Here is a 15,350-nt window from a genome sequence, read left to right on the forward strand (position 1 = left end):
ATTTTTGTTTTTTAGTAGATTATTTAAAATAAATAATTAGACATGATAATTTATTTTTGATAATTTATTTTTAGGATCATCTAACTATCAGTGTACATTATTATCATTTATCTTTTAAATTTGAATACAGTGTGTATGTTGTTAGATTTTCTGTGTTATAATGCCAGATGCAGTGGTCTAACTAACCTACATTCAGATGTGTACAGTACATAATTTTTAACAGTATAATACATTTTCCTAAATGACTTAAAATTGAGAAATAAAATGAAAAGAGCAAATGAAAATGTTTGTATAAACACAACATGTGTAAAAGAAAGTGTAAACAAATACTTGCAAACATAAATATTATACCTAGACCATATGTTTAATCTGATTTATAAACTGTCTGTTTTTTGGGAGATTTTTGGAGAGAAAAAATTTTTGGGAATACAACATAAACAATAAAAACTGCTTTGTGTTATTGTTTTGCAGCTGTTTAAAAGAACAGTTCAGTTCGTAGATATTCTAAACATTACCAGATGATTATTGAGATGCTGTAATCAGTTCCATTCACAGAGTAACACCATGCCAAAAGTTTTTCACCCCTCTGTGTGTAAACAGACTAATCCACTTAAACGTTAAGGCAAAACTATTATATATATATATATATATTCTCTCAACTTGTACTACATAATATTGTTTAATTTATAAAAACAATAATCATTGAGTTTATCTGGAATGATCCATCTCTAAAAATTAGGAAAAAACTAACTTCTTTAATACTTTCATTAAAACTTTGTGTTAAGCCTGTAAGTAGTAAAACAGTTTCAGAAAGGAGCTGAAAAGTCTTACTTAAATTTTCTTCAAATAAAGTACAAAATTAGAATGTTGAGTAATTTAATGACACAGCAGTAGAAAAAAAATCACAGAATGAATATTGCAGCTATGTGTTAAATTTATGGAAAATATCAGCTTATACAGTGCATTCAGAAAGCCATTATGCAATATGCTTTAGAATTATGTGGTGCATTCTGTTCTTTTGGCATTCGGTTGGTTGCCCTGTGAGTTCATTGGGTGATGCTCAGTAATAAACCAAGGCGTCAGTTGTTGAGTTGTGATTGAATGCATTTCATTTCAAGTAGTTAATGTTTATCAGAATCAATAGATGTGAGAAACATAATAGTACTTTCAGTACAGGAATGCATTTTTCCTGTTTGAACACGTCTTTCGTGAAGATGACACTGACCAAAGTAGAAGACCACCTAAACTAAACAAACAGAAGCTGCTTGATATTACGGGTGCTATGACCGAAAATCCATTAAAGTCAACACATAAGTTAGCACAGCAGTAAAATATTGGATTTGCACATAAAGCTGTAAGAAAAAACTGAAACTTTTTCCCTATAAAATAATGTGTGTTCAAGAACTGAAACCATCAGTACATGCCAAAAGGCTAAATTATTGTCAATGGTGTAAACATTCTATTACCAAAATTCCTTAGGTATTCTTAGTATAAGTGAAAGTAGATTCAGAAAACTAAGTTTTATAAAAATCCCCACCACTCAAAAGGCTATTCAGATTGACAAAAAACAATTTTTACTGCATACTGTTATTCATTACGAATCATGTGTTGCATGTTTACCGATATCATTTGTCAGAAAATTTATAGACCTCAAGTAAAAGTGACATTTATGACCACAAATTCCTTTTTTTTGTGTGTGCCGTATATCATAATTTATTATGTGTCTCAATACATCGATATGTTGCTACTAAGATAAGCTATTTTTGTAAATAATAAATAAATCCATAATCGTCATAGCAATTATAATACACAAGTCACACACACACACACAAGCACATTTCTGAGAAAAAAATGGTCATATTCTTTCTAGTCTAAATAAAAGATTTTACATTACGATGTATAAACGTCGTTCAAATTGTGTAATAAAACTGATTCCTTTGTGAATATAAAACAAAATAACTGACTTAGATGCCATATAAAATGATTTTGTAACAGCATTTTAAAACTGACGCTATACATAACCAGTTCCAAGACTAAATGATCTGAAAAGGTTAAAAAACTTCCAGTAGTCAGTTAACAGAAGTGAGAATTAATCATAGTTTTTTCCAACAAGATGGTGCCACAGTGCACATAAGTTATACAGGTCAATAATTTTTTTTACAAAATGTCTGGTGAAAGAAGCATTTCAAGGGGTTTGAGGCCTGCACGATTGCCTGATCTGATTAACCAGATTACTCTCTATGAGGGGCAGCAAAACAGGCTGTTTATTGCAACAGACCATGCACAATTAATGAACTAAAAACTTTAATAACAGCATGTGTACAAGACATTCCAGTACATCATCTAGTTAAAGTGTTTGAAAGCAAATTGAAATGTGTGCAGTGTTGTATTGTTGTTGGAGGAGGTCATTTACAACACCTTTTATAAACTATTCCTGTTATTGAAGTATCCATTTCTATAACATAATGAAATAAAAATACAAAGCAATAATTAAGAAAGTTTCAACATTACACTTCCATAATTGCAATGCACAGCAGCTTTCCGATTGCACTATATGTGTATTATGTATAATATAAACTGCATACCAATTATTCATTTCCATCTAGTGTTTTTGGCTATTCTGCCATCTTCAGGAGGGATTAGAAATTAATGATTAAAATACATAACAACAATTGATCGTTATTTTGTAAAAGTTAAAATTTTAAGTCAAAGTAACTACAATACAAAGTAGTTACTTTGACTTAAATATATTATAATAGAAAATATATATAGAAATTTCGAGATATTATTTTTAAAAAGAAAATAGGTATGTAAATTACATTAAAACAAATGCTACCAAAACAAAATTGATAATTTTAAGTTGATGCATAACTGTAGAAATGTGTTTAATGTAATTTAAAGGATTTTATTTTGTGTATTTATTATCTGTAATTATTATTGTAATAATGTAAATATTCCTATTTTAGTAATATTTCATTTTTTCTATATAACTAATAACCATAAGTGCATTAGAGATAATTTTTTTGGTTTATGAATTACATTTGTTGGGACATTTATGTTTAACTAGGATAGTAACCAGAAGTTATTCAGATCATGTGGTTGTGCAAAGGCTGATGTCCTCTGCCAAGAACCTGTTTTAAATATTTTTGAAAATGCAAGTTGTCCACTACATGTCTGTCTGCCTACTCTGCCTCACTTAAACATGGAGGTAATTAATTTTTGCTTTTCAACAAAAAAAAATTGTGTAGAAGCTTCTTTGGTGGTGAAAGTTAAGTCTCAATTCAGCAGGTAGAGAGTATAAGAACTTAAGGAAGTGTTTCTGTGGCAAAAAAAAATTATCTTATGAACATAGTAGTTGATAAGTAGTTCATTAGAAAACTATGTTTTAATACAACATAATTTATTCATAACTTTCCTCTTTACATTATTTTATCAGGTTTTAAAATTTTATGTGAATTATGTTAAGTCCATGCTTGCTGCAAGTGAAAAATAATTAACACTGTGGCATAACAATAGGCGCTCATACGGAATAGACATGTACAATCCACTTTGACACTTTCCAACATGTACTGGGATCATAAAACCACATTCTCACAGAAAATCATTCATTAATTCTAAATGTGTATAATTTTGTCTCAATTTATGGGTTCTGTTTTGCTTTAGTCTTATATGGAAAGTTGTATGAAAGCAGGATAATTATTGGTTAATATGAGTTTATATATGAATAACACGGTATAACAGATTTGAATACTAGGTCGTGGATACTGTTGTTCTTTGGTGGTTGGGTTTCAATTAACCACACATCTCAGGAATGGTCAACCTGAGACTGCACAAGACTACATTTCACTTACATTCATACATATCATTCTCATTTATCTTCTGAAGTAATACCTTATGATGGTTCTGGAGGCTAAAAAGAAAAAGAGTGAGAGGGTAATTATGAATGTACATACAAAATGCTCAAATGATCTACATATATAGATCTGTGTAGAACAGTGAAGTTTGCTGATGAATCAAACAGGAAATTGTTTTGTTAGGACTAAAAATAATAATATGCAGGACTAAAAATAATAATATACTAAAATTATTTCCATAATAATATTTTATTTGTGGCTTAAAGATAAAACATATATTGTACCATTTGCATTTTTCATTTTTATTACTATTTTTAATAATGTTGCAAACAAAAATGAAATTTAACTAATATCAATGATTCCAGTTACTTTGCAAATTGCAGTGCTCATGGTAGATGGGAATAGGGAATAGGGAATAGAATAATAGAAAAACATTACACCTTTAATTAAAAAAGCATATCATTTGTTCTTTCACTGTAAAATTAGTGATCAGGATAAGACGTGGGTTCCTCATATAGTATTCACTAATTGTTTTGTATATTTAAGAGGATGGCTAAAAGGTACGCAGAAGGCTTTGCCATTTGGTGTACCTATGGTTTAGCAAGAACCAGAGGATCATGTAACTGATGTTACTTTTGTTTAACAAGTGTGTCTAAAATTTCAAAAAAATATAAATATACTGTAAAGTATCCTTCATTGCAATCTGGAATCAGGCCTGTACCTCATTGTGAAATTATTCCAGTTCCTGAGGGACCTGTAAATGCATGTTTCAAAAGCAGCGATGAAGAATCAGGCAGTACTGAAGAAGACAACAATGATTTTGATTTTGAATTATCTTCCAATAAGCCACATCTTATATCACAAGGTGAATTAAATGACTGGTTAGGGATTTAAATTTAACAAAAAATCAAGCTGAACTGTTAGGATCAAGACTGCAAGGTTGGAATTTACTTCAAAAAAATACAAAAATTTTCAGGCTTTTGAAACTGACAAAAAGAACTTTCACAGTACTTTATTGATGAAAATAATTTTGTTTATTACACAAATATTGATGAGCTTATGTTGCACTTCTTAGAACAAGTTTATAAACCTGAGGACTGGTTCCTTTTCATAGATTTGTCCAAGTATAGTTTAAAAGTGGTTCTACTACACAATGGTAAAAAAATATCCTTCAATACCAATCAGTTATGGTATTAATTTGAAACAGACATTTGATGTGATGAAAGACGTTGAAAAAATAAATTATAAAAAACATAGCTGTAACATATGTGGTGATTTGAAAGTTTTGTTAGGCATGCAGTTAGGCTATACTAAGAACATGTGTTTTCTTTGTGAATGGGACAGCCAAGCTAGGGATAAACATTATGTTACCAAAGAGTAGAAGAAACAAAACATCTTAACTCCAAATGGGAAAAATATTCATGAGCCCTTAGTTGAACCCAAAAAATTATTTTTACCATCCCCTATTCATATCAAGCTAGGACTTATGAAAAAATTTGTTGAAGCAATAAAGAAGGATAGTCTCGGATTTTTGTACATCAGACAGAAATTTCCGAATGTAAGTAAAGGAAAAATTAAAGAAGGAATATTTGTTGGTCCTCAAATAAGATAGTTGGTCAAAGATTATGTATTTAACTCAGTGTTAAATAATAGAGAAAGTACAGCTTGGGTTTCATTTAAAGACGTTTTTCTTGGCAAACAAAAATCCGACAATTACCACGATATTGTTAATCAACTTCTTACTTTATACAGAGCTATGGAATGTAATATGTCTGAAAATACATTTCCTCCACTCGCATCTGGATTTTTTCCTAGACTACCTCGGAGATGTAAGTGACGAACACTGTGAACGTTTCCACCAAGATATTTCGGTGATGGAAAGATGCTATAAAAGGAAATGGAATACTAACATGTTAGCCGATTACTGTTGGACAGTAATTTGGGATGTGTCCGAGGCTATTTATAAAAGAAAAGCATCAGCGAAATTATTCTAACACAGGTATGGCCATGCAAAATTATAAATTTTACAGGTTTTAACTATATTTTCCCTTAATTTTTTTTTTAAGCATAATTTATTTAGAACTAAGGGTGATAAAAAAATTATATTTACAGATCTGTATTGTACGCAAAAAAGCAATTCAAGAAATGGTATCACACTTAAAGAAACATTAAATTTATTTATTTTTTTTATCTATCAGTCTTATTTGTATGAATGGTAAAGTAATTTTTATTAATTAAGTTTCTGTTAGGAGAACATTAAATGTAATCATGTAATGTTACTGCCCAGTTTCTCACATTTCAAATTTTTGTGTATTTTTTGTAATTGTGCACACTTTTACATAATTGATAATAAAATTTAAAAAAAACTGATTAGCATGTATAGGTTTACCTTAGAAATTATTGCAGTCTTTGGTTTTACAGGTACTGAAAGTTTTGGTTTTACTTACATCTCTGCTGACATAAAGTTGCATATTTCCTTTTATATATAACTAAATTTGATAAGCTAAACTTCTGTTTGGAAAGGCCAAATTGTGTCCTGGGAGACAGCTATCCTTGATAGCTGTTAAATAGAGGGCTGACCTGTCAGCCCATAGGAGTTTTCAAACATAAAAAAATTGGGTTTGATTGATCAGTTCGTAGTAGTCAAAAAATTATGAAAACTTCCTACAATATGAATATCAAAAATAATGTAAATAAATTTCCTATTGAGTTAATTTTACAGTTAACTTTTACTAACACTGTTGATCAGCTTTTTCTCTATGAATTGGCATGATTTGTTAATAAAAAAATGACTGCGGATTAAATACATTCAAATGCTAAGTGATTAACATTTATTATTTTCTATCTATGTATTGCAGTCATATTTTATACTAAATAGATATCGTTTCTAGAAAATTATTTTTTCATTATACACCAAGAAAATGTCAAAAAAATTTTAAAATTGTTAAACTACATTTTTGAAGATTATTAATAGAATGTGCCTTTAGTTTGGTATAAAACACAACTGTGTTTTAATTAATATCATTAAAGATTTTTACTAATTAATAAATCATCATGGTGCTTTTAAGATGCAAAACTGTCTATTTTCTTTTTCTTTCATTTTTATTTATTGAGTGTTAATTAACTTTTCTGTGTTTCTGGCAATTAGGATTGTATATGTGTATGTATTTCTTCTGTTACCCATAATACACAACCCATTTTTACATACAGACTGTAATTGATTTTTTTATTTTGTAGAATGGAAAAAAAATAAAAGAAGGAGGAGGAGACACAAAGCCTGAAAACACAATAGAAACAGAAAGCAGATCTCCAGCAACTTCAGTAGTAGAAACATCCTCAACTGTAGGGCCTGGTGGGGATGTCAGTCAAGTTCAAAGTGTAGCTGACAGTTCTAATGAGGCAAACCCTGCAGCATCCTGTGGAGTTGGTAATGCAGAAAAAACAGTTCCAAATGATTCTGTGATGGATGACATTATGGCTAATGTTGATGTGGTTGAAGAAGTAATATTGTCACAAAGTGAAAATGAACAGTCTTTACATCAAGTAGGTAAACGGTCTTTTATGACTGAAATAAATAATGACAATAATAGTGGTAATAACTATAACAGGACAGATTCACAATCAAATAAAGAAGTAAAAAGTGATGTTACATAAATTTTTATAAGTAAAAAATATGTTATTCATAAGTCACTTTGTGTTTTTACAGAGTTGTTTAAAATACAGAATTAAACATGTTGTTTGTTTTGTCTCACTGAATCAAAAGCTAATTTTCCTGTAATGTGTTTATAAAACGACTGCCCAAAAAGGAGTGTAATGTATTTAGGGTGGATGTATGTACATTTGTTCCACTGTAGCAGCTCAGTGGCAAAACTGATTTAGATGTTATGACTCCGCATTGGAATTTGGAATCCATATGTTACCGGGAGTGTCATAGACTATATAAAGATGTGTGTGTAGAGTAAATTCAGTGAATGGCTGGCACATGATTTTGCTTTGCTAAGTTTTAATTTTTATCTTTGTTTTAATTATATTTTTACATTTTAATTTTAACTTAATTGATAAATCTTTATAATTTAAAAAAAAAAAAATTAATTTAAATGAATAATAATAATAATAATAAATGTTCTGCCCAAAGGCAGGTTTTCACATGGCCGCCTTCCATTCTGCTTGATTCTGTGCCATCCGTTTCATTTTATAGTAACTTCTTTCCTTTTTTGTGTTGTCTACCGTTTTTATTTGTCTCCAACCTCTTGCTTTCATCCCCATTGTAAATCCTTCCAATGCTGTCACCAACAGGCAATCACATCTCAGACAGTGTCCCATCCAACTGCATTTTCTTCTTTTTATTATTTCAGTAATTGCCCTCTCTTCTTCCACTCTGCGAAGCACCTCCTCATTCTGAACTCTCTCCGTCCAGCTGATCTTTTCCATCCTCCTCCAAACCCATATTTCAAAGGCCTCCAATAAGCTCTCCTCTCCCTTCCTAACAGTCCATGTCTCTGCCCCATAAAGGGCCACACACTCCACACAAAACATTTCACAAGTTTTTTCCTTAGTCGCAGATCTAGTTTGCTACATAGCACACTCCTCATTTTGCTGAATGCTTCCTTTGCCCTAGTAATTTGTACTTTAACTTCCTGATCACACTTCATATCTTCCTTAATGATGCACCCCAAGTACTTGAAGGATGTCAACTTTTTTCCCCCAATCCTAATTGTTGCCCTTTTGGTTGATTTGCTAATTATCATGCTTTTTGTCTTCTTTGTGTTTATCTTCATCCCATACTCGTCGCAGATTTGTTTTATTCTTCTCAACATTTCATTAATCATGTACTCGCTCTCTGCCAACACTGCCATGTCATCAGCAAACCTAATGCACTCTATCCTCCTTCTCCAATATTTAAATAAAAGTTGTAAAAATTATTTATATAAGATTTTAAAGTTTAAATTTAATTTAAAGTTTTTTAATAAAATTTAATTGGTTTAAAGTATTTTTAACATAAAATTATAATAGTGGTATGTTATCATAAATTGCAAGTTTATGATGTCTATTGTAATAAATGTATGCAGCTGATGATGCAAATCAAGTTCACGAAAGTGCTTCTGTTTTTCATTTCAGTTATTCTGTACTTAGGGTTGATCTATTAAATATAAATTAATATATATATATATATATATATATATGAAATAGTGGAGATTTGCCTGTTGAAGCAAAAACTTTAATGAATTTAATTAATGAACTGTCAGCCTCTTCACTGGGTTTCAGCTGAATAATTCAAATCAGTCAAATGAATAATATTACAAGAATAATAGAATTAAATTTACCTTATCTAAAATAATATTAGATAAATTTAAAAAATCTATTTAATAATAATTTGCTTCCTGTGGGGATTGTGTGTGAGGCTAGAGTGGTGAGGTAATGCGAGCACGTTATGCAAGGCTAGACCAATTATCACATCAACTTATAACAAACAGGGTGCCCTTGGGGCGCTGTTTTAGAAAGTGCAATGGGGTGCTCTTATAATATCTCTGCAAACAATCATCCGATTTTCAAAATTCAAATGGAGTATTTGTTAGTAGTTTGAAGTCTAACTTTTTCATGCATCAGATACACTCTATCTAATAGATCATGGATATTCGGAAATGTTATATCTTCACAACCAATCTTTTGATTTTTAAAATCAAACTGCATATTTGTTAATACAATACAAAATCATGATGGAACCAAACCAGAACTTATATACTTAGAAAAATCGAGTGGCCTTCACTGCACCAACACCAGCTTGAGCCTGGCACACCTGTAAATATCTTTTGTAAGTTTTATAGATATTGCTGTCTGTATCAAATTGAGGATCAAGCATATACTACAAGAGACTACCCTAGGTAGAGCTGTCATAGATCTGTGCACTCACATCTTTGCCAAGAGCCAGGCCTACGTAGCACTGAGTCGTGTGAGATAATTGAAGAGTTTACCCATTAGTTGTTTGGATCCCAGAAAATTGCTGTATGATCCACACAGTCTCTTGAGGAACTTATCACTTGAGAAATCTGTTAGTTTAGAGTGGTGTACTATGCTAGTTAAATAAATAAATTGAAATGTTTACATTTTCCTCATTTGGCTCAGTATGTTAAATACATTGTATCCATAACTTTTCAAATCGTGAATTTTTCTTGATAATCACTAAAGAGTATTAATTAAAAATTAATAAAAAAATTATAAAATTAAAAATCACATCTGCCAAAAAATAAAAAAATGACAATAAATCAAACTAAAAAAAAGAAAGAAGAAAACAAGGTATCGAAATAAAGAACTAAACATCATTATGTCCAGGTTGCTTATCATCTTCAACATCTTGTAAATGTTTGTAACGCTTGTTTTATTTATAGAAGAATCACTAAAAGCACATTCAACATTTACATTGCGGTGCTGTACTTTATTCCATTCTTAAAGCAAAATTTAATACAACTTCTTTATTCCATTTTTCCACAAGTTAAAAATCACTGACCATACCAAAATACATGTAACCTTTTCATCAGCCAACAACAAACTAAGTATCAATGTGAACATATATTAGGAATAAGTGTACCAACACAACAAAAAATTTGACTTATACAGCTCTGAAAATTTAAAAATTTGGATATTATTTTATCAAACTTTTTATGTGTGTAATATATATTATATTAGGGTGGCCCTTATTTTTCAACTTTGTAAAGTTTAGCTCCCGTCCCCTGTTATGTTCCAACCAACAAAAAACCAATCTGTGGAAAATATTTGCTCAATCAGACAACTGACCATCATCGACCATAAATTTTTGAAATATTTTTAGTAATGGAAATTAGTGGGTGTGGTACTAAACACCTGATAATAAATCGCACTTCTTGTTTTCAATGCCTTAGGGAAAAAATTTAGAACTTTTCAAGGCAAGAAGCAATTGTTAAGAGGCCCTGAAATCCAAACATCTTCAGGAGAAGAACAAGCCATGGCTGTTTACCAAGCAGTGGAGAAGTGGAGTATAACCAACAAAATTCAGGCTGTGCTGTGATATGATAACATGCAACGCAGGTTGAGTAAATGATGCGTGTACAAATCTAGAAAAATTGTTCAATCATGACCTGTTATACATCAACATTTGCTGTAATCACATATTTAGTTATTTGAGAAACTGTTTCGAATCACTGATGGGTCTAGTCCCATCACTGTTTCTAGTCGAAACATGACACTTGTCAAAAGATTTAGAGAAACCTGGATGAAACTCAACAAGAATGTTAACAGAACTGGTAACAATGAAGTTTGAAGTGCCTGATGATGTCCGCTTTATCATTCTTGGATTTCTTGAACAAAAACTTTATTTTCTTTTATAATTCTTAAGATTTCTTTTCAACTGCAGCTGGGTTCCAAATACAATTACACCAGGGTGTGCCCTAGTACCCTGAGGCATTGTTCGCAACTCACTAATGTAGAGCCATTCACCTACCTATTAGCACGATCAATTCCAGTGTGTTAAGAGTCTAAAACACACAAACTAGCATTGCTGTCTGACTTTAGTCTGGTTTTTCAACCTCAACCTTACCAGTATTGCCACCCTGCCAGGAGATTAAGCTTTCATCAGAATCATTAAAATGCACTGGCTCCCTTTCTACAGCAAAGCGTCAGATTTTGGTGGGGGGGGGGGATTATTATTAGTGTTATTTTTTTTGTGAAGGCTGTTATTAATGTTTGAGCCATTAATTCCACCTTAATTGTAAAGTTTGTTGTTTGATGTAATTCTAAAAGTAATACAAAATAAAAAAGTTACTAGTGGCCATTTTATTTTTACTGTGATTTTTCTGTTTTTAAAACTTTGATTGCTTGTAACTTGAGAAAAGGTTTTCACCATTATTTTTCTTAAAATAAAATGTTTGATTCAGTAGGGCAGATCCAAGATGGTGGGCAAAAGTTTCAAATGCACTATAAAGTAGTAATTTTGAGTAACTATGTTGATCCACACTTGTTTCTACCGCCTAGTATCTCTCAGTTTTGAAATATGAAGCCATTACCTTGATACCTTGATTCTATATATAAGCAATTTACTGTATACAAGGGGCAACTGAAATTTAATTCAAATTGCCCTTAACTCTCAGATGAAAAGAAATAATTGAAACAAATATGGCATAAAAGTACATTTTATTTGCTAGAAAAACTTGTTTTTATTTTTCACATCATAGTCACCATTTACAGTGAACCAGATTTTTCTGTTCGTTAATAAAAAATGCTGGTTATTTCTTCATTACATAAGGTTACAGCATCCTACAGTTCATCATAATCAATGGGGAAATAAATAACTTTAATATCCCACTTTAAATACAGAAATAAGTAAAAATCACAAGATGCCAAATCTGGTGAGTATGTAGGTTGTAGTAACTTGACAAGAGCCTTGGCAATTGTATGCAATGTGTGTGGCTGAATATTATTGTATTGCAGAATTATTGCCTTCATAGATTGTTGAACACAATACACACACACACGTTTCCATGTATCACACAGAATTTACAGTCAACCCAACTTTCAGTAGTTCAGTCATTTTCACATGGTTAGAATCCTAGAACACTGAAGAGAATTTTTTTGCAGAGTTGTGGTTTGAATTTTTTCTGGTTATAGTGAACCTTAGTGTCAGTTGATCCTGTGCCATTTTTCTTCTATTCATAATGATGCACCCAAGTTTCATCTTCCTTCACAATATTTAAAAGGAAGTCATCTCCCTTGTATTGGTAACGTTTCAGAAACTGTTCACAACATTTTTTCATTGTTTGTTTGTTTGTTTTCTATGATTTTGCATGAACCTCACTGCAAACAGATTTTACAGGTTCCCAGTTGTGCAATAATGTAACCTTGTAATTCTTTCAACATGCCTATCTGGAAGACAGTATGTGTGTTGTGATGCAATGATCATTTTGAATCAATTCATCCATCTCATGAGTTACAGAAACTGGTCGATCACTGACAATGGCAACAGCTGTCACTTTACATTACAGCAGCTCCTTATATGATATATAATATGCTTTTGTTATTATAATTATCCTTTTTCTTAATTAAATGCAATTTATACAATTTAATATTTATATAAAACATCAATTTGCAACAATTAATACTATTTGAAATGTTGATCTAAATAAAAGAAACCTTTTGGTTGGAAATGAATAGATTTTCACTTTACCTAAAAATTAAATAATTTATAAAATGTGAATTATTTATTAAAAACAGATTAAAATTATTTGATGTAATACTGATTAGTATACATTAAAAGAGTTAATGTACCTTTCCAAAAGACTATGTATCAGTAGTAATATTGCAAGCAGTATTTATCATTGAGCAGCAACTGTTTCTTCAACTAATGGAAGTTGTGTTCTTACAGTGAAATAGGTCATTGATTAATAGTTTCGAAGTGAATTTGGTTTTTAATTAACTTTTCTTCTTTTTAACATCCAGCTCAAATTTATCTGTGGGTATATTTTTAACTTCTGTTCTAAAACTATTACTGTGAAAAGATGATAGAATAGGACAGCAAATTTTTTTAAGGCCTGCCATTGTCAAAATATTGGACAAACTACGTGAAGATCAAGATAGTGGTCCATATTTTAACATATGTAAACCACACTTCTTCAGAAATTGTTTGTAAAGTTCTAGAGGCTGGAAGGTAGCATTTACAAAAAAGGCCACAAATTGTGTTTCGTACATTTTCTTTGAGAATGTAAAAATGTTTCATTAAGTTCTTTTTGATCTAGTATAGAAGGATTGAGCTTTGGTTTGAGGTATATTACATTTTTATGATGGAGTATCAGGAAATTATTACAGTTTTAAGTTCAGGTGCATTCTTTCATTTGCCAGACTAAATTTAGAACAGTAAGTATATTTTACAATTATTTTTATTGTAGCTTTATAATAATTTTAAAAAAATGGTGGTCTGTTTATTTTTAATAAAATAACCTGATTATTCTATAAAATTAATTCTGTTTTAGTTCACTTTACTAAACCTGTTTGGTTTAGAAAATATTATCACAGGTGGCAGTTTGTATTAGATTACATTGATGAAAAAATGAATTTATTCGCAGTTACCTTGGAATTTTTGGCACATCAGTATATTTGGTATTTTAGGTTATAAATATTATTATGTTTACTTGCATGATAAACACTTATTAAAAAACATAGAAAAACAATTGTTTGTTAGACAAATAAGAAAAAATTATTATCTTAGTGATAAGAAAAAAGTGTAATTACTGGAGTAATTTAAATAATGGAAGTTATAGGAGGGAAGGCATTAGGTGATATGTTTTACTGTAATTTATATTATTGAAAATTAACTAAAAAAAAATTTGTTGTCTGTTTTGTTTATTTTAAATATATACTAGGAAGAACTTGTGTTTTTAATTTTAACTAAATCAATAAATTGATATGTGATGACTAACTAATGGTAAACTATTAGCTTCCTCACTATCAGAATCTGAAACAAATAAAAAGAAGCACAGAGAGAATAGCTGGATAAATAAATTAAAACTTTAATAAATTTGGAAATAGTTACTAGAAATGAACTTAAATATTATACATAATAGATCTTATAATCGGTGTTATCATGGACTAGTACTTTTTGAAAATAATTATTTTGTTTAACATTTGTAAAATATTTTCGAGGGTCAGTAATATAAAATAAATACATTGCCAAAAGTGTAACTATTTAAGATAAAAATACCAAAAGAAAAACAAAATATGTTATTTAATTTTCAGAAAACATTTATTTAAAAAAATCACAACAGCTGTTTCAGTACACAGTACCTTCACCAGGTGTTATGAAATAAAACTTTAGAGATAATATTAATTCTTTCATCAGCAGAGTAAGAGCGAGCAATCTTTTTTATATTTAAAACTTACAATATGTAATTTTAATATTTTTTCAATAGCAAAGGGAAGATAGCCTTCATACCATTTTGCCCCATATCCCACCTTTTAAACATTAACAGTTATAAAGGTTGAAACAGCTGTTGTGATTTTCTTGAAGTAAATGTTTTGTAAAACCAAATAACTTTTTTTTTTCCTTTGTTATGATGAATTTTCATCAGATAACAGCCTCATACATTAGTTATTATTTGATAGAAGTTGTAATTTTATTAAACATAACGATAGAGACATTCGTAATAACAGGACATTAAGTCAACACAATTTTAAACACATGACGACCACTTTTTATTTTATATACTTTACATATGTCAACAAAGTTTTAGTTTTATTAAGAATATTATTTACATTTTTAAGTTCCTGATGATAGAATTCTGTTCCGAAAGCACTTGAAATGCATAAAAAAATTGTTGGTAAGTGGATTTTTAAATTATTAATTATTATTTTAGTTGTTATATTTAGGTATTGTTCACTGATGTAATTTAACTAAAATCATCTAAATATTTAAATACAGTAGTAAACAAAACAATACATATTTATCCATTTTATTAAATGGAAAGGCAAAGATAT

The 15,350-nt window shown here is 30.0% G+C and overlaps 1 protein-coding gene across 3 annotated transcripts in view; it reads left to right on the top strand.

Moving 5' to 3' along the window:
• dgt1 (KAT8 regulatory NSL complex subunit dim gamma-tubulin 1) overlaps positions 1-7,590 on the top strand; it is a 46,895-nt gene extending 39,305 nt beyond the window's left edge. For all 3 annotated transcript variants that reach the window (XM_075356747.1, XM_075356749.1, XM_075356748.1), the window contains exons 9-10: positions 3,068-3,208; positions 7,092-7,590. In XM_075356747.1, the coding sequence (XP_075212862.1) occupies positions 3,068-3,208; positions 7,092-7,508 (558 nt within the window). In that variant the 3' untranslated portion in view covers positions 7,509-7,590. The remainder of the gene's footprint in view (positions 1-3,067; positions 3,209-7,091) is intronic.
• Positions 7,591-15,350: the final 7,760 nt, after the last annotated feature.

The sequence above is a fragment of the Lycorma delicatula genome, chromosome 2, assembly GCF_047948215.1.
Source record: "Lycorma delicatula isolate Av1 chromosome 2, ASM4794821v1, whole genome shotgun sequence".
NCBI classification, from domain to species: Eukaryota; Metazoa; Arthropoda; class Insecta; order Hemiptera; family Fulgoridae; genus Lycorma; species Lycorma delicatula.